Genomic DNA, 12,470 nt, shown 5'->3' with positions numbered 1-12,470 from the left:
TTTAAACACGGATTTGCTTACGTTTTCGAGCACTACCGATCAGCTGTCCACAAAAACCACAAAGAAGAAGAACATAGGTTATGAAAACACGAGCCGCTCAAAATGTTGAGAAAATCGTTTAGTAACCGTAAGTAATCAATAAAAACCATAAAAAAAATGTATTATAAAGGAATCAAATTGGCAGTGCCACGTTTTGGCCAGATGTGCGGTCTGGCACGACGGATGCAGAGCTCACAACCGGAGCAATCGGTGGAAACGGAACCAGAGGACATCGCCCTGGTAGAACAGCGGATACTAAAGCATCCGGACTACTTCCAGGTGCACAATCTTTTTACTGTGCGAGATCTGTTCAACGCCCGTGTACATTATGGCCACAAGGAAGGCTCTTTGGATGATCGAATGCGTCCGTATTTGTTTGGCAGTCGACTGGGACATTTGATCTTCGATCTGGATAAGACGGCGTCCCATCTGCGGGATGCACTAAACTTTGCTGCCCACATCGCCTTCCGAGATGGCATTATCCTGTTCTTCAACCGCAACGCTATGAACTCCCATCTGGTGGAGCAGAAAGCCCAGGAAGCAGGAGAGTTCTCGCACACTCGCTTTTGGCGAGGCGGAATCTTTACCAACGCCAATGTGCAATTTGATGCCGTCACCCGGCTACCCGATCTTTGCATTTTCCTAAACACCCAAAACAACGTGATGGCCCAGCATACGGCAGTTAGAGATGCCGCCAAAATGGCCATTCCCACGATTGGAATCGTAGACACAAATTGCAATCCCAATTTAATCACCTATCCAGTGCCCGGCAACGACGACTCTCCGGCAGCAGTAGAACTTTACTGCAACCTCTTTAAAGAGGCTATTCTGCGAGGCAAGCGGGAGCGACGACAAATCCTTGGCCTACCGCCCTTGGACGAATCCCAGCCGCGGCGTAGTCGTAAACCCAAAAAATAGCCTTAAGTTGGTTTTGTTACATTTATCTGAATACAAATACCTATGCCCATTGATCTAGATTGAAGATGAAATTGCTGACCTTGAATTGAAAATATGTCAATTCCTTGTAGGTGCGAAGCAATTGGATAATTGTTAAAGCCCATGCCTTGGGTTAATTTCGGCGAACTATTCTAGGGCGGCAGCAGTGTTGTCCCCTTTACGAAATTACTGCTATAATGGCTGTAGTATGATGGATTAGAATTGGAGCCCGTGTTGGGGGAGGGTGTAGCGGGCCAGTAGTTATTCGACTGTGGAGGAGTGTCAGGGGGCGGCGGAGGAGGTGCCAAACTCCCAATTGCAGAAAGGTCCGTCCCCCCTTTAATGGCACGTCCAGGACCGAAGAACTTTTCCATCTGCTGCTTCTTAAATTCATGTATCGAAGCAACCCCATTTGGGGGCTTATTCTTGGGCATGTCCCACGACCCTAAGTTGGCTGACTTGCGCACAAAAACTTGGCCCTTTTCGTTCTTGGTATCCTGCTGCACCCAACGCTCTGCATGCTTTACCGTTAGCATCGCTTTGTGTGCGCCTATGTACTCTTCGGCCTTTACTAAACGTTCTAGCTGTTGCTCATCTAACTGGTCACGAGGAAGCTTGCCCAGACGCTGCACAGTTCGCTTCCAGTTGTGAAATTCCCGATTCTTGAACGGCTTCATGGCCATACGGTACTCCTTCCACTGGCGCTGTCGTTCCTCCTTCGTCCCTGGCGGCGCTTCATCTAGGGGAAGGGGTGCCTCAGGCTTCTGAATCCACTGGCCGTTTACTTGGACAAAGGTGCCGCTGCGCTTGGGTTTCTTGGAGGGCTGCGACTCTCCGTTTGTCTGTAAATTGTTGGTTTCGCTAGGTGGGGGCGGCGGAGGCATAAGCTTGGAATCATTGGTAGTGTTGACACGATTGTTCGGCCTAAATTTCTTGTTATTTTGATTGTTGCGATCGTTCCGTTGCCCACGGTCCTTAGGAACTAGGTTCCACAAGCTAGGGCACTTGGGCATGGGGGGTTGGATTGGTGGTTGTCGATGCTGTGGCGACATCATGTCCTCCCAAAACGGAGGAGGTTGCAGTGGTCGATGGTTATGATTGCGTCGTGTCCCAGGGCCACTAGGACCTCCAAATCCCATAGGACCACAAGGACCCATATAGTTCATTGGACCACAAGGTCCTCCTGGTCCCATGGGACCCAAGGGAGGTCCACAGGGACCCGGACCTGGTCCGAAGTTGCCCGCAAAGCCCATGTTCATCAGCTGAATCGGCAGTGGTGGCGGTCTGCTCAGCGGGGGATAGTTATTTATGTCATGGAAGTTATTTGGTCCTCCTTGGAAATTATTATTGCTATTTGACATCCACTGTTTTCGTCCGTTGGTATAATTATTGTTATTATTTGGAGACTTATTGTTGTTGCCCCGCTGAGGGCTACCTTTCGATTCCGGCTTCAGCGCCTCTTTGCACTTTTTCCAGTCTGCAAACGACATTTGTAGCGGTTTAGTGAGAGTTTCATCTTTGCCGGACTCTTCGCTGTTTTCGTTAGAATCCGGCCGTTCCGCCTCCAAGTCCTCGATTTCGGACATTTTCCAACAATGGCCGTAAATCGGAGGAAACTAATCTATGAATTTTCCAATTTTTCGTTTTATACAGTTGGAGATGACAAAAAATTATTTCATTCATGAAAAGAGTAGGCGATGTTTTGTTATCGATATTTGTTCGTACTATTCTAAGGAGTTTTTCTAGAATTCACAACTAGCATTTAGAACGCAGTAGGAAAATTACTAAAGTTCCCTTAACATATAATAACAAATCTATTAAAAACGGAAAACTTTGGGAGTAAGGCTGACAAGAAAAGGCTCATTACAAGAAACTATAATTAATTTATGTAGTTTAAAAACAACTTGCGAAAATTAATTCATAATGATAATGGGCCGCTGTCAACAAGTCTTTTTTAACCGGTTCATCTTGTACACCTCTAGAAATGAACAAGCTCGATGTGGTGGCAACGCCCTGCGTTGAATGGCTTTTTGTGGCACTGTGGCAGCATCAAAACGATTTTAGTCGCAGTCGCAGAGATTTTGGTTTTGGTAAGCTTTTGCATTATTAATTGAAGATAGAGTCAAAATTACACAGTATAAACAAGTGTGGCGAGCGGTTATCGTTATTAGTTTTATCTGTAAAAAGAACTTAAAAAGAAAATTCTAAAAATTTAAACGTGGGTGAAAAGTCAGTGGCCAGTGAAACGCGTAGTTTGCCCATTTTGATGAAATATGCCTCAAGCCATCAAAATATTATTAAATTTCCCGGAGTGTTATTGTCAAAAACGGGTTTAATTGATTGATATTTAAACGGTGTCGCTGAATTTAACTACCTTTTCGTTCTACGCCCATCAGGCGCCAGCTGCGCTGCCCGCGTAGACATCGGCAGAGGCCATTCTTGTTGTTGCTATTCTCGACATATGATTCAATAGAGCGATCGCCTCTCTCTCTCTTCTTGCACTCTCTCTCCCTCCCACGGACAATTTCAGTTTTTTGTAATATTTCTGTTAGCTGTTTTAGTTGCTAGTGTTATTATTATTGTTGTTGTAGCGGTTGTAAGTGATATTTTAAAAAATGTTTTCGGACGGAGCGAAAGTCGAACTGAAACAACAACCATTAGCTTGCAGCAGTCGCACAAATGGTCGCCCGTTTGTTGTTCCCATTTATGCAAACAATTTTCATTAATTATTTACATATTTCGCTGTTGGAACTTCGCACCGATTGACTCAGCAAAAGCCGAGAGACGCCAATGGGTTAATTAGCCACTAAACTATAGATAAATCCCGGTGTTATCAGCTAAAGCCGCTTATCAAACGTGCACATCGTTAAGGCCAAAGATATACAAAAGCTTTACGTCGCAATACTCAAGATTCAGCAAAGAAAATTAGGCCAATTTCCATATCCTACAAACCAAGAATATCCATATAACACAAGAACTAAAGCTTCATTTAAATTATTTGATTTGGATTTGATTGATTGATTTGGATAAACTTGATAACCCTGTAACTCCAAACTTCTTATACGGTACGTTTAAAGTGTCAACATACAAAGTAGGGTTCTTATTAGGATTTCGTTCCCTTTTTAAGCAGAATTTTGTTATTCGATAAACTAAATATCTATCTGACATGTGACAAAAAAATATAACTTATTTTAATTAATACATTTAATTTATCTTAACCTATATATTACAGGGGGAGGTGCGGAAAAAAGCTTCTACGATTTCTTTTTCACCAATTCTTCAACAACATTCAAACGAACGAACAAGTAACCAGACCTTATAGCTGAACTCAGCGAAACCGGACTACAGGCAAGACAACCTTTAGACTTCACCGAGAGACATTATCGAATCCAACGAATCCCGAAAATGGCCCACACACATCTGGGACGCGCCGTGAAAAACATTGAGGCGCCACGCCCACTCAAGACACAGTCGCGATCGTCGTTGAAAAACAGCTACCTGGTGATTGAGGAGCTTATTCAATTGATTGACAGCGTTACCCTGGGTTTGCAGTCGTGCAATACCACGCCGGAATCGATCACGCTGCTGCTGCACAATCTCCGGGTGCATGGGCCGCAACTAGAGGCTGTGTCCAAGGACACACTGGATCGGGCCTTTGTCGTTTTCCGCAACGCTTCGCAGGACGAACGGCTGAACATAACGACGCGACTTAAGTTGCTCGAGCTCATTGAGCTGCGTGCCAAGAGCTGGGACAATGACGACACAATCGCGTACTACAAGTCCAAGCAGCAGATCTCTAACGTGGAGGTAAGTTAGACTAAACTAAAGACAAAAATCAATCTGAGAGGTTAAAATTAATTGTGTTAATTGTCTCATTTTAGAAAACTATCAATTTGTGAATAATTAACACATTTATATTAGTTTACTTAATTTGTTAATTAATTACAAATTACTGTTGTTGAATTCTTAATTTTTTAATTGTTTTAGTTTAGGACTTTGATAATGACATTCTAACCAATATTCCAAATTATGACATCCAGATTATAATGCCCTTTTTTCTTTTTTTTTTTTAGCTGCCCACGGAATATCAGTACGATGCCGGCGTTCAGCCAGGCGCCTTCAGCACCTCCCCCACATTCGGCGTCAGCGGTGGTGTTGGCGGTGTCAACCTAGGAGCCGCAGCCACCGCTGCCGCCGTTTTCAATGCGGCAAATGCAGCCGCAGCCGCTCAAGCAGCGGCCATTGCAGCCGTCGGCTCACCCAACCAGCAGCACATGCTGCTGCCGCCCGGTGAAGTCATCCGTAATTCGGGCAAGTTTCCCAAACCGACCAAGATCCCCGGTAAGACGTACTGCAAGGACGAGGTCGTAATTCGCAATGCCGACTCCGGCAAAGGTAAGTTTTCTCAAGTGAGGAGTAACCCGGATACCCCTGATATTTGAACATTAATTTAAAAATATATATTCCACTTAACCCGTGGCCACAAAGTTATGGGCATCAAGGGGCGACGCGTGCACATGATCGAGGAACTAAGCGAAACCATAATATCGTTTCAAAGAGGTAACCTCCAGCAGCTGGTTTTAATTGTCCTCACAGCACACGCATTTCATTTAGCACGCTTATTGCACTCATTTCCGGTGGCTTGTTACAAAATTTTCGTAAAAAAAAAATTCAAGATCGCATGCCTCATAAAATTTCGTTAATAAAATGTAATTCAAACCATATTATTTTCATTTTGTAAATATTTTTACGTATTTTATTTTTATTTTGTTGTACTTTAATCCTATATATATTTATGGAATTTATTATTTCATTTATTAATGACATATTTTTATTAGTAAACCCGGGCGCCAAGGAGCGTTTGGTACAGATTACTGGTCCAGCCGAGGATAAAATTAAGTGAGTAATGTAAATGTATTAACAATTTATGAATGAGGGTTTCAAGTAAATGGTTTTTCTCGAAAAGATTCATAAATTCCACTCTTGAAAGTCTCAATTTTTTTAATTTACCATTTCCTCGAAAAACTTTAATAATAAATTCCTCAAATAACAGTTACGCAAAACAACTGATGGAGGACACAATCCGACGGAATGCCTCGCCTGTTCGCTTAGAACCCGCTCCCGCTGCCGGAGGATCCTGCTCCTCGTTGAACTCGTCCAACTCGGATGACGCCATCGTGCAACCACGAACCCCAAGCGGAAGCAGTTTGGCCAACCGGCTGAGCTTCAACTCGGCCCAGAATTTTATGACTGCCACTGCTGCTGCGCAGCAGATTCAGCAGCAAGTTCTCCATCAGCAGCAGCAGGTGCTCCATCAAACGCATCACCAGCAGCAGCAGCAAGTTGCCGCCGCAGCAGCAGCGGCACATGCTCAGGCGACAGCCGCTGCCGGTAAAGTCTTGCGTCCCAATCAACAGCTGCTAATGCACTCATATTCCACAAACGATGCTTCCGTAGGTGAATACAAGTTCACGGTCAACGTGGGCCAGCACCTGATCAAGATCACCGGAGACTGTTGCGAACTAGTACGCGTAAGTGAATTACTGCTTTCTGTAATCCAAAAATTTATTTAATTCCCTTCCTTTTCCAGGTGGCCAAGCTCGTCCTCGATGACTATTTCAGCAGCTCAGAGTTTCTGGCCTCCATTGAAGCTGGTGCCGCATTCGACGGCACTTCTCTGGTGAGCCCAGTGACAACACCATCGACTCCTCTTCCTGGAGCCGGTCCACCGCAATTTTTGCTGCCTGGAACGGATAGCGGCATTGGACTGAACTACGCTTCCTCCTCGGCAACCAACAATAATGGCGAGGGCGATGACGAGGTGTTTGCAGAGCCCAGCAATGGGGGATCTTCGACTAACAGTCAAAATGGATTGGCGAGGTCACGTCGCAGCCACTTTTCGCGCAAAGAGTCGACGCCAGAAACTAAGGGAGTTCGCGAGAAATTTGACGTGGACGAACTGCCAGGACTTAATCCTTTAAAGAGCAATGCATGTAAGAATTAATCCTTTCTTCAGTTTTAACTTTTAGTGAGGGCTTTGCAGGGCCAGACTTGGAGAATTGACTCATAATTAACCAATGCTAATTTATTTTTACAGCTCGCGTTTCTTATGATATTGAACACTTGATCTACTACTCGATGAGTCCACATGCCTGGGCTTTGCCCACAGACTGGCAAAAGATGCAGGAGACAACGCCCTCGATTCTACGCAACAAGGTAATTTCGCCTCTCGATGGCGCAGTCGACAGTATCGCTTACTCGTCGAACTTCCCCAATTCCATTATCACCACTGCACCTAACTCATCAGTAATAACAATTTCGACTGCGCCATCAGCAATAAATACAATAACCTCCACCCCAAACACCAACATCATCAGCACTACCGTTGGAGGAGACAATCCCATAACTGTCACTAACAAGCAATCAAAAGGATTCATCGTTGATCGCGAGTCTCGTCGCCTTCCCAAGCCATCGGCCATGTCCGATCGAAACTTGTATAATAAGCAATTGCAAATCATAACCAATACCGTAGGTGCATCGGTTGCACACCAGGGAAAAAATCGCCAGTCTAACTATCAAGCATCCCAAGTGAGAGCAATTTTCCAACGTTACTGCGAGGATGATGAATTTTCCATGGCCTTATGCGAACCAGAAACGAACAACAATCGTTAACCGTTTCTTTAAATTATTTTTAAGATATAAAATTATTTTACGTTACCGTAATACGTATCGAATATTCATGAATCTCAGTCACAGACAGGCAAACCTTTTTTTCGAATCATTACAATAATGCAAGCCATTAATCATTATCATATAGTCATTAAGTTAAAGTCATACCAACGAAACCAAAACAAATACAAAGTTAAACAACTTGCTAGTCCTAGGCGTAACAATACATCTAATGCATTGAAATTAAAATGTAACTATAGGAAGAATCTGTGTTTTGGCTGTGAAACAGATTAAGTCTTCGCTAGAGATAAACTGAGAACGCGTTTCGAACCGTTTAACAACTAACAACAAAACAACATTTTTGCATTCACACCGACATTTACAAATCTGTAATTAATGTTTAATAAGACTTATAACAACTGTAACAAACTAAGTTTTAAGCGTTTTATCCCCCAAACACATATTCAATACAATTTATAAAAACTAATAAACTTAAGGGCTTAGAAAGTCCGTAACAAAGCTTGGCTGGGTTTAACTGACACGTCGCATACATTGTACTTTAAACCATAACATTTACCTGCATTCTAAACACGCTTACAAACACACCCTAAATGGCTAACTTAGGCAATTAGTTGTTCCATATGTACATATGTTTGTCCAAGGTAAGCTCGACCCTAGTATTGGAAATCTAAGTTTTTTACAATCTATTACTAAACAATATCTTTGTCTGACAACAGGATCTGCAGGATGAGAGCCAGCGCTTCGATGGTGATAAATATCTGGCTAGCATTAAGACTGCCGCCAAGCGAGACATTGTGGCTGCCGATGATGTCGAGACCCTGGATGAATAACCCTACCCAAGGAGCGGTCCAAACTGACAATATAGATAATATGAATAAGTTATCAATGTCCGGGGTGGAGAAAGCTCAGCTTACAGACAGAGCTAGACTATTCTTCAATGCTTTTGGCCCTAGCCTCATCTAACAATCGCAAAAACAAAACGACCAAAAAAAATATTAAAAAATCAAAACTCAATGCTAAACTAACCCTAGAAATTATCAACGAAAAATATCAAAACTGTCAAAATAACTAGAAAATTCAACGAAGCTCTTAGTTAAGTTCAAGCGAAATGGGAATCTGAATTCCCAATATTTACTAATTTACAAAATGCAGCTAACTGAAAAGGCTCGAAACAGGCGTTACGAAGCGGCCTTAACTTTATGGGCCACATTGAATGCATTTTTAGTAACTCAATAGAGAATGACACATTTTTAGTTTGAAATTTGTTTCTCAACCTTCCCTTACTTTGTTTCTCCTTTACGACCAAATAATTCTCAAAATGGAAAAAGAAATGTATTAATTCTATGTGTTTTTATTATTTTTATAATTATTTTGTCACTTGCTCTGAATATCATTTTTCAAGATTTGAAATTGTATTTTGTTTTCTCTAGTCTATGCATCATAGAAATTTGTAATTAATTTTTTGTTAAATTTTTGTGGAGAATTAACAACACTAAAACCACGCCAAATTCTTTGAATTTCTGATTATGCTCTAGTTAATTTATTTTATTTATTTTGTACAAATACAAATCATATATTCTTCAAAAAGATATTTGCAAGGAAAATAAAATGGAATGAAGATCAAACACAAATCGGATTTCGTTTTTAATATGGTGAATGTACATTACATAAATTTATTCAACATATACAAAAAAACAATAAATATAACAATGTATAAGGTTTGATATGTATCATAGAATATTAGCTAGAAGTTAAACCGATCGAAAGACCACGACGATTGTGCGGTTAGAAGAATGTGCTCCGAGTTGCATAACAAGTCAAGTATGTAGAGATGGCGTTAACATCACATATGGTTATTGGTTAGTAATAGATTAACGATCTATTGCACTTAGTTGCCCTATAAAGGCCGTCTGTTCACGAAGGGGCATTGCATCGCGCTTTTGGCATGTACACAAAGCAAATACATTTAGAAAGAGAATGTTAATTAGTCAGTGTCTAATGTGGAGGTGTGTCATCGGATAGGGATTAGAATACAACACCAAGACATCAATAGCATGCTCAACTCGATTCAATATTCACGTACATCGATGTGTGATATGTGGCCCGTTGGCCAGGTGACATATTCAGGTTGCCCTGATGCTTATGGTTGTATGCCCAAATCGCACAGGTGGCCAACAGGGAAACTAGAAAATGTTGGTTTTATAGTTAAGTTAATACGTTAAAGGGTAACTCTTACTCAGCAGAAAGAACATAAAGAAAAGCTGTAGCCAAAAGTGACTGCCACCGCTGCTATCCACAATAATACCCGCTGCAATCGTCACCACCGCCAAGCCAAGATTCTGCACAGACTGACAGCTGAAAAAAAAAATAAGTTAATATTCCAAATTAACCCGAAATCAGATTATTTAACTTACAAGCCGTATGCCGTTCCCAGTTGATATTCAGGCACAATCAACGAAACCAGAGGCCATAAACTAGCAGCTAACATTGAATATGATAATCCCATAATGCTCATTCCAATATACGGATCCCAGTGGGTAAATGTCAGCAGGAAGTGAGCCACCAATGTGGAGATTGTGGCACAGAACACCCAAGTCACATTTCTTCCGACTTTGTCAATCACGAAACCAAACAGGGGCGATGCTATTGCAGAGATCAGGTAGACAATCGAGTTGACCGTGTTCGCCTCATCCGGAGTCATGTGAAAATTGCTGACGAAGAAGGCCTGACCCAAAGCCACGAAGGGAAAAATAGCCACATAGTATGCCACGCAGACCACCGACACCATCCAAAAGTCCAGCTTAAAAGTGACAATATCGCTGAGTTTGGCAATCTCTCCTCCTGGATTATTATTTCGCTTGAGAATACGCTCCGCCCGTTTGTCCATCCAACCTAAAATAAGAATATATTTAACATTATATGTAACAATATATGTACTTTAAAAGCTATTTGAAAATGAAGTTCCTAAAAGATAGACTTCAAGGGAAAAATAACCTACCCAGAATCAACGTGCAGATTAGCGACATTACACACGTCGAAGAAGCCAGGAACAGAGCCACTCCTAGACCCGTGTAACCCGTGTACGTTTTCGAGACATAGCCATATAAGGGTTGCATTATCCAAAAGTTGACGGTGCTGCCGAAGCGAGCCACCGATAATTGCAGTCCGAAGACCATGTTCAACTCCTTTCCCTTGAACCATAACACCGCATAGCTGTTTTGGGCCACAGCCAGCGACTCAGCCCCAATGCCAAATACAAAGCGTCCCACGATCATCAACCAAAAGTGTCCTAGCACTCCGCCGGTGGCGAAAATTAGTTGGCCAACGAGCACGATCAGCATGTAGATAATAGTGCCCAGGCGGATACCAAACACCCGGTCAATAAGGAAGCCGCCCACAAAGCACAGCACGATATTTGGCCACGAATAGATAGAGTAGATCAGTGTAAACTCGGTGGAGCTAAGGTCAAGTTCCTTTTGGAACACATCCTGCAATGCACCGGGATTATCGTAGCAGAAATAGGAACCTAAATAAAGGTTTTAGAATTAGTATCTATTATTAAACTAAATAGTCAATAGAGTTAAGAATACTAACTAATAAAATTTTTGTTTTCCTTAAATATATTTAGAGGTTGAACCAGATATTCAAAAACTTATTAAAAACTTTTTCAATTTGAAATTTTTTCAAGGGTTAAAAATTATTTTAAAGTATTATTACTTTAAATAAAGAGTAAAGCTCTTTAGTTCCGAATTTAGTCTATTTACTTACCAAAGCCAAGGAGGCACATGAAGAGCAGGGCCAGAAATCGGTGTGGAGTGCTCGAAGGATCGCAGCATCCTGTGTCCTTTTGCGAGCCAGCGAGCTCTGTGTCTCGGGTACTGCGACGTCGCACCACAGGATGTACTTCATCATCGCCACTGCTGCAGCTGCTATTAGAGGTGTCCACAATGGGTTTACGTTCCTCGCGTGACATTATTTCCAATTTTTGTCGTCAGGAAAATGAAGGAATGACAGGAAATTTGAGTTGTGCGATGGTAATTGCTTTTTGTGAATCCTTCTTGTGGAATTCCTGCTCGCGTGGACGGTGGGCGGTAGGCGGGGGTGGGACCGGGCTGTGGCCCTACTGTTGTTGCTTATCACTAGACCACACCATTATGCCTTGTTGTTGCTGCTGCTGGCACAGTATACGTGCAGTATTGATTATTCACACAAACAGATGATGGACTATGGAAAGGTTGGATGGGGGATGTAACAGTTAATCTGCAATACAAAAAAAAAAATTGAAAATTGCATTCACACAGTAGATTTTCCACACACACACACGCACAACCTAGCGGATAGAAAAATGTCACGGGTGAGTGTGCGTTTGTATGTGTTTGCTAAGTAAACACGACAGATCTTGTCGTCCGTTTGTTGACTAACGGTAAAATTGGTAATCAATTAAGCCAATTCATGCGCGTAACTTTATAACTTGACACCTGATTTAAGGTTTTACTAGTTTATTTCCATATTGACAACAGTGTTTGTATATATTTCGATACATACACAAATGTCAATAAACATGCATATGTAAATGCCGTATATCACCAGGAGGGATTAAAAACCAAATGCCCCGTTATCAAAGTCAACAAATAGTCACACACTAATTAATCACTAGTCCATGGTATTATTTTGTATTATTTACATATGATTTTTTAAAATTGTGATTATAGCGGGCTGATGAATCAAAGAAAAATATTCTTAATACTCTTTAAATTATTTTGAAAAACAAAAACGCTTTTGTGTTGATAAATATTCTATATATT

At 41.9% G+C, this 12,470-nt stretch overlaps 4 protein-coding genes across 10 annotated transcripts; 2 read left to right on the top strand and 2 right to left on the bottom strand.

Moving 5' to 3' along the window:
- Window positions 1-24: 24 nt before the first annotated feature.
- Window positions 25-1,010, top strand: LOC108102671 (28S ribosomal protein S2, mitochondrial). The gene is made up of 2 exons (XM_017207812.2): window positions 25-127; window positions 185-1,010. Exons 1-2 carry the CDS (start codon window positions 103-105, stop codon window positions 955-957), a joined length of 798 nt encoding a protein of 265 aa, XP_017063301.1. The 5' UTR covers window positions 25-102; the 3' UTR covers window positions 958-1,010.
- LOC108102670 (biofilm and cell wall regulator 1) lies at window positions 965-2,654 on the bottom strand. Its single transcript, XM_017207811.2, has one exon. It carries the CDS (start codon window positions 2,559-2,561, stop codon window positions 1,128-1,130), a length of 1,434 nt encoding a protein of 477 aa, XP_017063300.2. The 5' UTR covers window positions 2,562-2,654; the 3' UTR covers window positions 965-1,127.
- A 337-nt stretch (window positions 2,655-2,991) lies between these two features.
- Window positions 2,992-8,612, top strand: LOC108102583 (eukaryotic translation initiation factor 4E-binding protein Mextli). Of its 7 annotated transcripts, XM_017207678.2 has the most exons (9): window positions 4,208-4,782; window positions 5,049-5,370; window positions 5,464-5,535; window positions 5,814-5,874; window positions 6,029-6,366; window positions 6,433-6,506; window positions 6,566-6,968; window positions 7,073-7,191; window positions 8,382-8,612. In XM_017207678.2, exons 1-9 carry the CDS (start codon window positions 4,381-4,383, stop codon window positions 8,493-8,495), a joined length of 1,905 nt encoding a protein of 634 aa, XP_017063167.2. In that variant the 5' UTR covers window positions 4,208-4,380; the 3' UTR covers window positions 8,496-8,612. The 7 variants fall into 7 exon arrangements, with proteins under 7 accessions (XP_017063163.2, XP_017063167.2, XP_017063166.2 ...); XM_017207674.2 differs by lacking the exon at window positions 8,382-8,612 and adding an exon at window positions 2,992-3,065 and having other exon boundaries at window positions 6,029-6,506; window positions 7,073-8,164; XM_017207677.2 differs by having other exon boundaries at window positions 6,029-6,506.
- A 689-nt stretch (window positions 8,613-9,301) lies between these two features.
- Window positions 9,302-11,925, bottom strand: LOC108102586 (major facilitator superfamily domain-containing protein 1). The gene is made up of 6 exons (XM_017207687.2): window positions 11,434-11,925; window positions 10,664-11,191; window positions 10,080-10,557; window positions 9,902-10,020; window positions 9,749-9,848; window positions 9,302-9,602 (listed from the first exon to the last, which is right to left on the bottom strand). The coding sequence occupies exons 1-6, from the start codon at window positions 11,636-11,638 to the stop codon at window positions 9,563-9,565; spliced, it is 1,470 nt and encodes a 489-aa protein (XP_017063176.2). The 5' UTR covers window positions 11,639-11,925; the 3' UTR covers window positions 9,302-9,562.
- Between the last annotated feature and the right edge of the window lie 545 nt (window positions 11,926-12,470).

This window comes from Drosophila eugracilis, unplaced genomic scaffold, assembly GCF_018153835.1.
Source record: "Drosophila eugracilis isolate 14026-0451.02 unplaced genomic scaffold, ASM1815383v1 contig_1197, whole genome shotgun sequence".
Taxonomy (NCBI): Eukaryota; Metazoa; Arthropoda; class Insecta; order Diptera; family Drosophilidae; genus Drosophila; species Drosophila eugracilis.
The sequence above is the reverse complement of the archived record's forward strand: the minus strand, read 5'-3'. Positions and strand labels throughout refer to the sequence as shown.

What these genes read in the sequence shown, in the direction of transcription:
- LOC108102671 (XM_017207812.2), top strand. Translation starts at nt 103, where the DNA reads ATGTTGAGAAAATCGTTTAGTAACC. An exon ending in GAGAAAATCGTTTAGTAACC is followed by an intron (nt 128 to 184) that starts GTAAGTAATCAA and finishes TCAAATTGGCAG; the next exon opens with TGCCACGTTTTGGCCAGATG.
- LOC108102670 (XM_017207811.2), bottom strand. Translation starts at nt 2,561, where the DNA reads ATGTCCGAAATCGAGGACTTGGAGGCGGAACGGCCGGATTCTAACGAA.
- LOC108102583 (XM_017207674.2), top strand. Translation starts at nt 4,381, where the DNA reads ATGGCCCACACACATCTGGGACGCGCCGTGAAAAACATTGAGGCGCCA. An exon ending in AGCAGATCTCTAACGTGGAG is followed by an intron (nt 4,783 to 5,048) that starts GTAAGTTAGACT and finishes TTTTTTTTTTAG; the next exon opens with CTGCCCACGGAATATCAGTA. An exon ending in CATAATATCGTTTCAAAGAG is followed by an intron (nt 5,536 to 5,813) that starts GTAACCTCCAGC and finishes TATTTTTATTAG; the next exon opens with TAAACCCGGGCGCCAAGGAG.
- LOC108102586 (XM_017207687.2), bottom strand. Translation starts at nt 11,638, where the DNA reads ATGTCACGCGAGGAACGTAAACCCATTGTGGACACCTCTAATAGCAGC. An exon ending in CATGTGCCTCCTTGGCTTTG is followed by an intron (nt 11,192 to 11,433) that starts GTAAGTAAATAG and finishes ACCTTTATTTAG; the next exon opens with GTTCCTATTTCTGCTACGAT. An exon ending in CTGGGAACGGCATACGGCTT is followed by an intron (nt 10,021 to 10,079) that starts GTAAGTTAAATA and finishes TTTTTTTTTCAG; the next exon opens with CTGTCAGTCTGTGCAGAATC.